Raw genomic sequence first — 13,839 nt, 5'->3', positions numbered from 1 at the left:
TATTATATATACCTAATTAATATATGTATTATTTATATGAATGTATTATTAGTACAACTTCAATTGAATTGTCAAAATGATTAGAGGAATCGTGATAGTTATAGAATTAATTTTCTCAGAAGCTTTTGAAATCTGATTATTTCAAGTTCTATTGATAGGAAGTGAAACTGGACTTAGATGACCACAGTTTAGTTGACAATTGTTTAGATAAGTACCGATACCATCACGTAATTCAATTCTGTTCAAATTTTTAACTTCAAGTCTCATTTGGTCCAATGTTTGATTAGAATCAGCAATTGGATTATCACCGATTAAATCGGGTTCAGAGGGAAATGCATCGTCCCCTGGAAGAAGTGAAATCGCACCATCAGAATATTTTGATATAATAGGTAGCCATCTTTCCACGCCAAATTTTTCTCTCTCACGAGAAAATTTTTCGACTTGATCGAATTTCGTCAAATTGTTCAAACGGCCTAATTCATACACCTGAGGTGGAGCCAAATATACTTTTTTATTGGTGTGTTCGTCGATTAATTCAGACGGTGTACCCCACTAAAAGAAAGAAAAAAGAAAAGAAAACTCAGAAAATTGTGAAAAAAAGTAACGAATTGCAGAAAGTGGACTATTCACCATTAGTTTGGTGACTTCGGTATTATCGAGAACGACTTTCGGTTGTTTATTTAGGCAGCAAATATAGAACATTGTATCAAATCTTTTGCGACCATAACTAGTAGGAGTTAACCAGTCTGACCATTCGTAAAGTGACCAAATATTGGGAACTTGATTGGTCTGATCACATAGATTAATGAAATTTGATCCACTTTCCCGAACCTTTTCATACCACTTGCTTAAATCGCCATTTTCATAGGCCTCAACTACACGAGCCTCTGAAGGAGATGAGGTTAATAAAGCGACACCTGAAATAATCAATAAGAAAAATATTAGTCTAATTAAATCCGATTGTCCATTTTTAATAGTTGAAGTTAATTGATTACCTGTTTCTTCAAAAGTTTCTCGAATTGCTGCTATTCTTAAGGCGATCTCTGGGATTAAAAGATTATCAAATTCATTTGCATGAGTATCAATTTCTTGTAAAATTGTTGGATTTTGAATCATCGGTGGACGAGGTCCAGTTACACGGGATCTAATGTCTTTTATCAATGTTTCTTTGTTGATACCAAGTCTTTGGAAAAGATTCCACCATTTAGATGAATAATCGGAAATTTCAACATGTCCACCGGGGAAAACATAAGCTGAGGCCATGAAAGATGAAAGGTTACTTCGTTTAACCATTAGAACACGATAATCGGTTGATGTTAATTGTTTCGTTTTTGATTCCAAACTTTCACCTGATTTATTGGTGAATGAAGATCGAGCAATAGAAATAAGAGTCGAAGCCTCTTTCCATGGAGCTCTGGACATCGCAATAATATCTAGTTTCAGTTCCCGATGAGCCACGAAAAACTTAAGCCAAAGTACAATCAGACTCTGAAATCAACGCATCAAAATCAAAACAACATGAGAAAATATAATAATTATAATAACAACAACAAACGAAACTTGAATTTGATCAAATTAGGAAACAATCATGCTGTTGATTAATGGAAAATTAGAAAGACATTACTTACCTATTAAAGAATCAACTAACACCAGCAACTAATGTGAAGATAAATATAGATTATAATTATCCGAAAGTTAGATCATCATGACAAAAACACTTGCAATTAACGTTAAAAAAAACAATAACAATTCAATTAAGGTTGTAAATGGAAACCTAGAAACAGGTCCAATTATAATACAACTTAAGGCAAAACGAGATCCACACAATTAAATAGCAACTTGACAAGATTCACTGGGTTATTGTACCATGAATCTAAATCAATTTAATCAACAATTGGATTAATTTTATCATAGCAACAGTTGATTGTTGTTAAATTGAAGACGATCAAACAATCAGATGTAAACACTTATCTGAAAGGTATAAACATTTAAGGATGTACATTAGATAAAATCACCACTAATCATGAGAATAATGGATACACTCAGAATTTGACTTATTCTTGATTAAAGCAATTGAAAATATCAATAGTTAATTAGTCAAATGATTAAATTAAAACTGTTATTTTCTCAATTTGATTGAATCTTTAATTAGCTCATACTTTTGAAATTCGCGCTTTACTTAACAGGTGGAGAATCGATTTTCAGTGCCATCTTGTGGTCTTCAAAATAAACAAAAAAAAACTTTTCTTAATCCAGTTAATCTTACAATTAGACTTATAATTTTACCAATTAAATTAGACCTGTTCTCCAATTTTATTTAGAAATTTTCCATTGGTCTTTAATCCAAGGGATCCATGTAATTCAATATATAATATTATGTTGTAACAAAAAGTAAGCATTTCAAATTGTAACTTTTAAAAAAATATCAGATTATAATTAAGTATAAAAATTGATTAAAACAAATAATTGGAATCACTTATCAATCAGAATTGATTATCATCACTGGAATTGTATGGAGTTAAGAGCGTTTGTATGAATCTTTGTTATTATCAAATTCTATCTAATCCAATTTGCTATCACAGTCCAAGAATATTGATTGTTTTAACTGTTAATTATTGATTATTTATCTCGTTGATTTATTTATGCCAATTGATTTGTATTAATTGATTGTCCGTTTTGATGTGGTGAAATTGGTAAGAGCCAAAATGTAATGGAAACTTGTTCAAAATGAAAATAGTTGGTTTTCAGGTTAAATTGTCTGACAATGATAATGATTGATTAGGTTTAAAGTTTAGATTTAACTGAAGATGAAGGAGCTGGAACTGGACTAAGATGACCACAAGTAAGTCGACAATTATTTAAACAGGTACAAACAGGACCTCTCAATTCAATCCTGTTTATATTAGTAACTTGAGATTTCATTTGAGCCAAAGTTTCGGGAAAATCGGGAACAGGTTTAAGGCCAATTATATCGGGCTCAGAGGGAAACGCATCATCCCCTGGAAGAAGTGAGATCGCACCATCAGAATAAGTAGCAATTACTGGCATCCATCTTTGGACGCCAAATTTTTCTCTTTCACGAGAAAATCGCTCAATCTCATCGAAACTCGCCAAATTATCCAAACGAGCTAATTCGTACACTTGAGGTGGAGCCAGAAAAACACCTTCATTAGTATGTTCATTAATTATCTCAGAAGGTGTACACCACTAAATTAACAGAGAGAGAGAGAGAGAGAACAAAAAGAACAATTAACAATTAAAAATCTATTTGTAAAACAAAACACCAACAAAGAAAAGTTTACCTTCAACTTGGTAACTTCGGTATTATCGAGAACGACTTTCGGTTGTTTATTTAGACAGCAAATATAAAACATTGTATCAAATCGCTTATGACCAACGGAGATCGGAGTTAACCAGTCCCACCATTCGTAAAGTGACCATATATTGGGAACTTGATTAAGTTGCTCACATAGATTGATGAAATTTGATCCATTTTCTCTAACCTTTTGCCGCCATGAAACTAAATCAACATTTCCAATATTAACATCATCAGTTGATTGATTTCCATAAGGTACTGAAGTTAATAGAGCCACACCTAAGATTAGAGGAAGAAGAAAAAGTGAACACGAAAATTAGTTGGAGTAATTAAATTGAATAACACTAAATGGTAACAATTAAGTTGCAGTAGTGGTAATACTTTGAGAGTTAATTGATTTTGATGGTTTTTCTTTTCGTTCCGTTTTTATGATTAAATTATAATGACAAATGAATTGAATGTAAAACATTTCGAAACGGGGATTAACTATTAACTTCTATTTTGAGATGATAATGAAGGAAGAGAAAAAGATGAAGAGGGAAGAGTAGGGAGAGAGAGAGAGGAAGATAATTTGAACGTGTTATTGTTATTAAAAAGAAAAGAAGAAGAAAAATAATAGAAGATGTTGATTGCGACGAAATTTTTAGCAAGGACGATTGAGCAAAAAGCTTCTCAATTAAAGTGATTGGCGTTTGGTAGTTAATGGTAGTGGAAGGTTGATTGACTAACGAACAATCGAGTTAATATTGGTTTTTTTCCTTGATTGTTACCCGAAAATTTGGTTAATTCATTGGGGTTTATTCATCGACAGACTGATTAATGATAAAATGGCGAATTGTTAATGATTGATTACCTGTTTCTTCAAAAGTTTCTCGAATTGCTGCTATTCTTAAGGCGATCTCTGGGATTAAAAGATTATCAAATTCATTTGCATGAGTATCAATTTCTTGTAAAATTGTTGGATTTTGAATCATCGGTGGACGAGGTCCAGTTACACGGGATCTAATGTCTTTTATCAATGTTTCTTTGTTGATACCAAGTCTTTGGAAAAGATTCCACCATTTAGATGAATAATCGGAAATTTCAACATGTCCACCGGGGAAAACATAAGCTGAGGCCATGAAAGATGAAAGGTTACTTCGTTTAACCATTAGAACACGATAATCGGTTGATGTTAATTGTTTTGATGAACGAATTGTGGCCTTTTCTTCATTTGGTAAAACGCGACTTGAGACAATTAAATTGTGACCCAAATCAACTCCAATCTTTTGGGTAACTGAAGCTCGGGCAACAATTATAAGAGTTGCTGCTTCTTTCCATGGAGTTGATGACATTTCCTTGATTATTATTATGGGTTTTTCTTTGGATTAACTTTGTTTTTGTTCACAGGGAAAAAAACTGGTCAACAGTAAATCTGATCAAAGATTAGATTGGAATCACAACGCACAGTAAATTAATCCAATGTAGAAAATGGTTTCAGGTAATACAAATGAAGAAGAAGAAGAAGAAGATGATGATGATGATGATGTAAACTGAGGAGGAAAAATAAGGTTGTTAGATTAGTTATTAGAATTTAGAAAAAGATGAATCATTTAGCAATAAAATCTATTTTTTGCTGGACACATACAAAGAGGGAGAGAAAGAGAAAGATGGAGATAAAGCAAAGTTCAGGTAATAGAATCATGAAAATGAACGTTAGCTTAAATTAACAACAATAAACATATTTGATTGTCTGCAATCAACAACTGAACACCAAGTTAACCAGAATGAGAGTTGAAAGATTGTGAAAGCAAATGAGAGAGTAGGTCAACCAAATAGAATGAGAAACTCACCTGAAGACAATCAGCTAACAAGAGAGAGAGAAAGAGAAAGATGGAGATAAAGCAAAGTTCAGGTAATAGAATCATGAAAATGAACGTTAGCTTAAATTAACAACAATAAACATATTTGATTGTCTGCAATCAACAACTGAACACCAAGTTAACCAGAATGAGAGTTGAAAGATTGTGAAAGCAAATGAGAGAGTAGGTCAACCAAATAGAATGAGAAACTCACCTGAAGACAATCAGCTAACAAGAGAGAGAGAAAGAGAGAGAGAGAGAGAACCAACTTGACGAAGATTCTATTTGGTGATGTATTTAACTGAGATGAAGATAATCCAGATCAATTAGCACCACAGGAAACAATTTAGATGAACCAATAAAATTAAAAACAGTTGAATAAAAGACAATTGAAAAATTCAATATTTACTCAATCTAATCATTCACTTTGATTGTATTGACAATCAAATAGAATCTTTATATCTCAATTAAGATGTTGAGTTGAACTTGTGGTAATGATTGTTCCTTAATTGTAAACAGTTAGTTTACTGAAAATTAATTGCTACTCAAGAGACAATCTATTAGTTGATTGTCTGACGATCTAATTGTCAACGAATTTGAAATCTGCGCTTTCACGGAGAACGATTTTCAGCGCCATCTTGTGTTTTCTCTTGGAAATAAATAGAAACACGAACTCACATGTTAACATGTGAGAGGAATTTGGTTTGATTTAATTTTTAAAAGTCTCTCTTTGTTTTCTAAATTTAATTAACTTGTTAATTTATTAATTATTGTGTCTAATTGTTTATTCAAAATGGGTAAACGTACTAATAACAATCAATTACCGAGTAATTTACCTCAACTTCAGAATTTGATTAAAAGAGATGCGGCTTCTTATAAAGAAGAGGTTTGTTTTATTCTCATTGGATTTATTTTTTTTTCTTTCTAAACATTGATTAATTTCATTTCAATTTAATTAATTGTTATTTGTTTTCTTTCTAGTTCTTCCTACAATTTAATCATTTCAAGGCTCTTCTTCAAGTTTTCCAGTTTAATCCATCTCTTTTTGAGAAAAATTTCATTGATCTTGTTATGTTCATAGCTCAAGTTGCCCATTGTTATTTACAAGAACTTAAAGATTTTCCTAATGATTTAATCAATATTCTTAAAAATTATGGTGGATTATTGCACCCTGAAGTTAGAGTGGTAAGTTACTGAACGAAAAAAACAATAATAATTTAAGAAAATAACTCTAATAATCAAATTAATGTTATCCTAGGTTATCTGTAAAGCTTTGATTCTGTTGAGAAACAAATCTTTACTTTCTCCAGCTGATCTGATGCCTCATTTTATTGATTTATTCCGACATCAAAATAAGTACCTTAGAGATTTTATCAAAACTTATATCGTTACTGATATTAAAAATCTAAATGCTAAACATAATGATATGAAACAAAACTCGGTAAGTTAATTTTAGATATTTCTTGTTTCAATCTTAATCATTAGACTACAATTACGATTTGTTTTCTATCATCATAGGCCTTGCAAAATATATTATTCACTGCAATTAAGGATAACAATTTAGTCGTTGCTAAAGCTTCATTGGACACACTGATTGAGTTGTATAATAAAAATGTTTGGAAAGATGCTAAATGTGTAAATGTGATTGCTAATTGTTGTTTTGCTAAATCCGCAAAGGTGAGTTTTGATTTCTTTCTTAAAATGATTTCCTTTATTTAATTCATTCAATTCTATTTATCTATCAGATGCTGGTTACCGCTCAAAGATTTTTCCTTGGAACCGATGAGGATAAAGGTGATGAAGACTCAGATGATAGTGATTCAGAATCTGATGGTGAAGTTAACGATAAAGTTATCAAAGAAATGGCTCTGGCTAATCGGGTGAATAGGACAACACGGAAAAGGAAAAGGTTACTCGAGAGAACCAAGAAAGTTGTCAAAAAATCGAAGAAGGGAAAAAAGTCTGTCTCATTTAACTTTTCTGCAATTCATTTGATCTATGATCCTCAAGGAATGGCAGAGAAATTATTCCAATCGCTAGAGAAGGTTAATCATCGATTTGAGATAAAACTTATGACAATGAATTTAATCTCTCGATTGATTGGACTTCATCAATTGTTTGTGTTCAATTTTTATCCTTACCTTCAACGATACCTGAACCCTCACCAACGTGAAGTGACCAAAATTTTACTCTACACCGCTCAAGCGGCTCATGAACTGGTTCCATCTGAAGTCTTATATCCAGTGGTCAAGGGAATCGCCAACAATTTCATCACCGAGCGTAACTCATCTGAATGCATGTGCGTTGGTCTAAATGCAATTAGAGAGATTTGTTCTCGCTGTCCACTAGCAATAGATGAAGATTTACTTCAAGATTTGACCGACTACAAATCGTACAAGAATAAAAATGTTTCCATGGCGGCTAAATCTATAATCCAATTGTTCCGTACAGCTAATCCTGAACTTTTGAAGAAAAAAGATCGAGGTAAACCAACAGAGGCCAGTATAGAATTTCGAGCCAAACAATATGGTGAATTGGATGCTAAAGATTTTGTTCCCGGAGCGGAGTGTTTAAATTCTGATGGTGAAGAAGAAGATGACGAAAATGATGATAAACCAGTTAAAGGAGATAAAGATGATTCTGATGGATGGGTTGATGTGAGTGATGCAGAAGGAGATATCGAAATTGAAAGTTCTGATGAAGAGGAAAATGACACTGAAAAGAAAACCTTGTCGGTAGCTGAGGCTAAAGAAAAAGCAAGTCACATCTCTACAACCCGAATTTTGAGTGGAAAAGAAATTGAGAAAATTCAAGCTGCCCAATTAGCCAAACAATTAAAAGCAAGTAAACCTCGGCGACTTGAGAAAAATGATGACAGAGTCTTAGCTGATTTAGCGAAAAGGAAAAAGGAATCAGTTTCAATTAATGACATTGAAAGATTGTACAAGAAGCCAAAGAATACAAAAGAAAGTCGATTGTCCACAATTAAGGAAGGAAGAGAAGACCGAGAACAATTTGGTGGACCAAAACCTAAATTAAATCCATTTGCAAGTAAAACGAAAAGAGAAGAGGAAAAACAAAGCGTTCGCTATGATTAAGCCGAAAATCGTTGCAAAAAAGAAAAGATCATTCAGAGAAAAAGCCGCTGCTCTTAAACATTCGTTAATACGAAAAATTAAACACTCAAGATGATCGAATTAAACTTTTTCTCTGTTACCAAATGAACATTTTTCTCAACTTTTTTCTTTAATTAACAATCATTTATTATTGGAAAATTTTGGAAAATTGATTAATAAGTGTTAACCAGAGATAAACAAAATAGTTGATAATACGATGAGAAACAATTGTCTGTTCCTTAGATCATTGGAAGATGAGTTGATTGGATTGATGAAGAAATTGGATAATTGTTGTTAGAAAAGACCATTGAAAGGAAGTAAGTAGGTTTTTGAAAAGATTCATTGATGATTGGAAACCCATTGGATAGAATTAGATTGACTTGGTCATTTGAATTGATAGAATTTGATTGAAAATTCCTATGAAAGGAGATCCACCTCACATCTTGGTGTCGACTTGTTACTATTAAATTGTTCTGATTCATTGATCACTTTTTCTTTGATTGACTGGAAATATCCTCTAAATTGTAAACCATAATATTGATGAATCTCAATGAAGGGTCTCCTTGAGAATAATAATGATTTCCCTTGATTGTTGGTATTGGTTTCCTCTAAATCAATTAGATCTTCGCGTGATGAATTGAACGGATTGGACCGTTGAGGTCGATCGTTATTTGATCCTTCCTCTCGAGTTTCATTAATTCGTCTTCTCTCAGCTAAATTAATCTCATCAAGTTGCCTCTGTAATTCAGCGACAACCATTTTAAGATAGGAATAGGAAGCCTGAGATAAACATTTCATCCATTTCTCTTGGCTATCAGAATTATCGGTGGCAAAAATGTAATCACGACAATCAGCGAAAACCAATTTAAAGGCAAACAAATCAGCCTCACTGTCATCAATATCTATTCGAGATCCTTCAAGTAGAATACATCCAAGAGGTTCTTTATCGTTCTTTTTCTCAAAATAGAATAAACAATTTCCCTTTAATATGCACCATCTTTTCTGGAAGTTACGATTCACTTCACCTCTTTTATAAAGATAGCCCTCAACATCGGCCGGAACCATATTACTTGTACTATAACGAATTAAAGTTTTCTCGTTAATCTTCATCCTTTGATTTTCTATTGTATCATCCAATGCAAACCGATGGAATTAAATTGATTGACGTGAGAGAACCAGAGATTATCTTGACAATCTGATGGGTGTAACGTGATCGACAACAGAGAGAGAGAGAGAGAGAGAGAGAGAGAGAGAGAGAGAGAGAGAGAGAGAGAGAAAGAAAGAAAAAACCAATCTAAAGGAATTAAAAGAAAAGAACAAAAAAAAAATCAACTTGAGAAATCACAATTCAATCAGTAGATCTAATTGAAAGGCGTCAACAGTGAATAACATTCACATGAAAAGAGGAATTAGCTTACTTGATTGAAACAATTAACCAGAAATGAGGCTTTAATGGATAAGTAATTCCAAGTAATCAAAATGTAAACCAGGAATAATCAGTGAGATGAATTAATGGAAAAACATTGAAAACAACAACAAAGCTGCAATTGATGGAAAACCTGAGTAAATATATAATTATGATAATATTGTAAAGATGAGAAGAGCTGGAGAGATTACAAATGATGACCAGATAATTGTTACAAAGGGAAGATTACAATTAATTATAATAAATAAAATCTAAACTCCAAATGGTTAATAGTAAATGTGTAAATCAATAATAACATTGATCTGCTGAGAGGTAACCCTAATCAACTTGAAATCACCTCTCAGCTGAATCAAGTATAACCATAACCATGCAGTTGAATCACTCTCACAGGTAGAAAGATGATAATTGTGATGGAAAAGTGTTGATTTAATCTGAGAAAATGAATAACAATTAAAAACAATAATCAATAAGGAAAATAATTTTCAACCATTTGGAAAAGCAAACAAACAAAACTAAACATAAACATATGAAGTAAACAAGAAGGCGGTTAATTTGATATCATCATTACGATGAACGAAATTAATTTTTGGCAATTAAAAAGTTAATCAAATTGACACGTTTCGTCTTTATGATTGATTCTTATTTAATTAGAGACAATTTCTTTACAACAATCGGAGATGATCAATATTGATCACTGATTACGTGCATATATTGAGTTGTTGTATTGATGATAATGTTAATCTATTAAAAGACTAACGGGTAACAATTAACTATTTACAGGTTAATTTTAATTGTTTACAATTCAGTTTTACACTTGGATTGATCTTTTGATTTAATGATTTAATTATCACAATTTATTAACAATTGTCAATATGTCAACTTTTCCTTTCACTGATAATTGATGATTTTTTTTTTCAATTGTTTCAAGTTGAAATGAATTAATTACTAGAACTCAGATCATTCAATTTGAATTCACTGAGTAAACAATTAAAATTAATTCAACTTGTCACATCTTCATTAAACCATTTTAAGTTGACTAAATTAGGTTGATATGATTAATTAAATCGATTTCGTCTATTTAATTAGTTTAATTGTTTACATTTAACTTATTTATTTAGCTCTTACAAAGCTTAATCAGTTTCCGTATCCGATGAAATTAAGATCTCATTAGTAGTTTCTAGTTACATGTGTAACAATATGGGTTTAATTATAAATTCAATGAAAGTAACACGAGTTTAATTGACAATTGAATTAGTGTTTAATCAGTCGGTTGCCATTTATGATACGCAATTATGATTTATCGGATTAACAATTTTCAAAGAGTAAGCGATTAATGGTAATAACGATTGACTGATTAAAGAGAAATTGGTAAAAAGATTAAATCGATAGATAAAGTGAATATCGACCAGAATTTCAACTCGTGAAATTGAATTGAAAACCAAAGGAAAGTTCCGCTTTAGGACTCATTCCATTATCGAGTTGATACCGAACAATCAAATCGATAATGAATGAACGAATTTCAAAATCAGATGACTTAACGATGGAAATATTTGGAAACTTCAGTGATGATTATTTTTTTAATGATAATAATAAATGTGATCAAATGTAAATCAAATAGTTAATCAAGTGAACCAGAATTCCGGAAAAAGATACGATGAGGTTGATGAACGCGCTGCATTTGATATTCGATATTTTAATAATGGGAAAGAAAAGTTTTCGAAATAATAATAAATTATTGATTAGCCTACGTAAATTTTCATAACTTTTATTCACGATTGTTTTATCAATTATCTAGGCTACATTTTTTTTTTTATTATTTAAATGTCGACTTAAGTAAAATCATTGCATTTGGAAATCATAGAGAAGATGAGAGCAAAATCGAACAATTAGAAAAAAAATGACTTAAAATTTGGCGAAATGATAAGACTAAGGCAAAGGAAGAGAAAGAGAACAGAAAATAATGGGGGATGATTAGTTTAAACGATGGATTTACAGATAAAATCACAAAGACGTTTTCCATATTGATCAGGGTGAACTGTTGAAATTTCAGCTGAAGTTCCATGTTTAACACTCTTTGCAGCTTGTGCAGTTCTTTTCCTCAGACCATATTGGGTGAGAATATCGACAAGACCCATGAAATAGATTTCCTTTTTTCCATTTTCTATCAATAAACACAAAGAGAATCAAATGATTAGATACATGAAAATCAAAGAAGGAGAAAGAGAAAGAGAGAGAGAGAGAGAGAAAAGTAAATGATTGAACATCAATAAACTATTATGTGTATTCAGCATTCATGCAATTCAATTGTGTGAAGGGTAAATGTCAGGCTAATAATGGATTTATTTTGATAACCATTATTTACTCTTTGCTATTTTTTATACATACTAATATACTAAAGCATATATATTATGCAAAGAAAAGGAAGATGAAAAACAATTTATTTATTCAGCATTAAATCAGGAATATACTATGAATGCATGGAAAATCAACTAACCTGGGCTGCTCTCGATAGCATAGATATCTCGTTTAGGATCGATTGGACCTTTGTTGGATAACTCGTTTTCACTTGCATTGGAGCTTTTGTGCTGAAGTCTGGGTGAGTCAGGGGGTGTTGGTACCATGGGTAAATCTCCGGTTCCAGAAGCAGAGGGTGAACCAGCAATCGGAGGTAGAGAACCTGGATTACCTCCACTAGATTCACCATCATCTTCCTCACTACATGCATTACCAGAGGCTGCATATTCAACCAATTCTTGTTCATATTTGTCACAATCATGGATTCCTAGACACAATGAATAGTCCATAAGGTTCATACCGGAAAGAAATTTGGTATCAGCCTCTAACATGGTGAGGAAATTTTGTTTCGCCTGTGAAGGTAGATTAAGGTTGATCGCATCTTTAACAAAATCATTATCCTTCAGGGTGGGTAATGGTTTCTCTCTCCTTTCACTTGCTTCTCTGTCAACTGTTGATCCCTTTAAGTCATACTTCTTGTGAATTGGTATTGGTGCTGAAAGTATATTTCTCATCACAACAATATAAGTTTCCGTCGCTTCAACCGTTATCCTGTACATTCCAAGATATTGGGGTAACAGAGTTTTACCATGTCTTTCAACCACATAGGGATGGTACGATTTGAGAAATGAGTGCATTTGTTCAACCTCTTCCGAAGAGAGGGTTTTGAGGAGAAGAAAATTATCGTAAGATCCATAAAATCTTGCACCAGATCGACCAGAAGATTCACCGAACGGATCAGGTTGACATTTAGTCAAACTTCTGAGATACTCCGAGTCACTTAAGCAAAACCTTCAAGGATAAACAGATAGAAAAAGAAGAAAAGAACAAAAAGAGAAAGAAATAAATTAATTATGTAGATTAGATAAAATGGATGCAACTCTATATATCTCTTCCTCTCTCTCTATCTCTCTGCCTCACTTTACTTCATTCTATCATTTCCCATGTTCCAGACAATTTTCATGGTAGAAAAAGGTAAAGAAATAATCAACAGAATAGAATCAATCAGATTGTTGTTTACAGGCAATGGAACCAAAAATAGCGAAAAACAAAACACATCAGAATTTACTACCTCACCTATCAATCAAATAATTGCAACCGATTGTTATTCTCTTTCACCTTGTGTTTATATTTTTTTTACTTCTTTCGCGTTGATTAATTGTTTTACTTGGAAAAAGAATAATTTAGACTTTAAATGAACAAACCTTTCTCGTAGGTTTCTGAACACCAAGGACAATATTCTTTGAATTTGAAGTGAGACGGCATGTTTTCTTTGTTGTAAAGATGATTATCAACTCGTATCTTGGTGTATGCTTTGAAATCATCGGGCATCAGCATAACAGGAATATTAACATGAGTTAATTCATTAATTGTATGGTTAATACCCACATGAAAACCGAGAAGAGGTTCAGAAGCTCTGAAAACTTTGGCTTTCTGGTGTTTCACCTTAAGATGTTTTTCTTCAGCTTGAGCCCCTTGTAGGACATGATTGCAAAGGTAAAATAACCAGAGTTTTTTTCAATAAAACAGAAACAATAACAGAGAGAGAGAGAGAGAAAAGTAAATGATTGAACATCAATAAACTATTATGTGTATTCAGCATTCATGCAATTCAATTGTGTGAAG

General features: G+C 32.2%; 5 protein-coding genes across 7 annotated transcripts; 1 reads left to right on the top strand and 4 right to left on the bottom strand.

The window, feature by feature from the left end:
- Positions 1-3: 3 nt before the first annotated feature.
- Positions 4-1,896, bottom strand: LOC128387643 (acyl-coenzyme A diphosphatase NUDT19-like). Its single transcript, XM_053346874.1, has 4 exons — positions 1,629-1,896; positions 996-1,488; positions 631-917; positions 4-552 (listed from the first exon to the last, which is right to left on the bottom strand). Exons 2-4 carry the CDS (start codon positions 1,420-1,422, stop codon positions 142-144), a joined length of 1,125 nt encoding a protein of 374 aa, XP_053202849.1. The 5' UTR covers positions 1,423-1,488; positions 1,629-1,896; the 3' UTR covers positions 4-141.
- A 398-nt stretch (positions 1,897-2,294) lies between these two features.
- On the bottom strand, positions 2,295-5,691 carry LOC128387642 (acyl-coenzyme A diphosphatase NUDT19-like). Of its 3 annotated transcripts, none has more exons than XM_053346870.1 (4): positions 5,372-5,691; positions 4,170-4,848; positions 3,303-3,595; positions 2,295-3,207 (listed from the first exon to the last, which is right to left on the bottom strand). In XM_053346870.1, the coding sequence occupies exons 2-4, from the start codon at positions 4,648-4,650 to the stop codon at positions 2,785-2,787; spliced, it is 1,197 nt and encodes a 398-aa protein (XP_053202845.1). In that variant the 5' UTR covers positions 4,651-4,848; positions 5,372-5,691; the 3' UTR covers positions 2,295-2,784. The 3 variants fall into 3 exon arrangements, with proteins under 3 accessions (XP_053202845.1, XP_053202848.1, XP_053202847.1); XM_053346873.1 differs by lacking the exon at positions 5,372-5,691 and adding an exon at positions 5,149-5,186; XM_053346872.1 differs by lacking the exon at positions 5,372-5,691 and adding an exon at positions 4,944-5,115.
- A 145-nt stretch (positions 5,692-5,836) lies between these two features.
- LOC128387638 (protein SDA1 homolog) lies at positions 5,837-8,378 on the top strand. The gene is given in 6 exon segments (XM_053346867.1): positions 5,837-6,043; positions 6,139-6,342; positions 6,416-6,598; positions 6,676-6,834; positions 6,903-8,212; positions 8,214-8,378. Coding segments are annotated over 6 exon segments (2,085 nt in total). The 5' UTR covers positions 5,837-5,950; the 3' UTR covers positions 8,350-8,378.
- A 275-nt stretch (positions 8,379-8,653) lies between these two features.
- LOC128387644 (sesquipedalian-1-like) lies at positions 8,654-10,204 on the bottom strand. Its single transcript, XM_053346875.1, has 2 exons — positions 9,692-10,204; positions 8,654-9,567 (listed from the first exon to the last, which is right to left on the bottom strand). The coding sequence occupies exon 2, from the start codon at positions 9,381-9,383 to the stop codon at positions 8,691-8,693; it is 693 nt and encodes a 230-aa protein (XP_053202850.1). The 5' UTR covers positions 9,384-9,567; positions 9,692-10,204; the 3' UTR covers positions 8,654-8,690.
- A 1,234-nt stretch (positions 10,205-11,438) lies between these two features.
- Positions 11,439-13,700, bottom strand: LOC128387641 (phosphatidylinositol 5-phosphate 4-kinase type-2 alpha-like). Its single transcript, XM_053346869.1, is given in 5 exon segments — positions 11,439-11,860; positions 12,194-13,005; positions 13,419-13,443; positions 13,446-13,685; positions 13,688-13,700. Coding segments are annotated over 5 exon segments (1,275 nt in total). The 3' UTR covers positions 11,439-11,675.
- Between the last annotated feature and the right edge of the window lie 139 nt (positions 13,701-13,839).

The sequence above is a fragment of the Panonychus citri genome, unplaced genomic scaffold, assembly GCF_014898815.1.
Source record: "Panonychus citri isolate SS breed McGregor unplaced genomic scaffold, ASM1489881v1 Contig00092, whole genome shotgun sequence".
Classification (NCBI taxonomy): Eukaryota; Metazoa; Arthropoda; class Arachnida; order Trombidiformes; family Tetranychidae; genus Panonychus; species Panonychus citri.
This window is presented reverse-complemented; position numbering and strand designations above follow the sequence as displayed.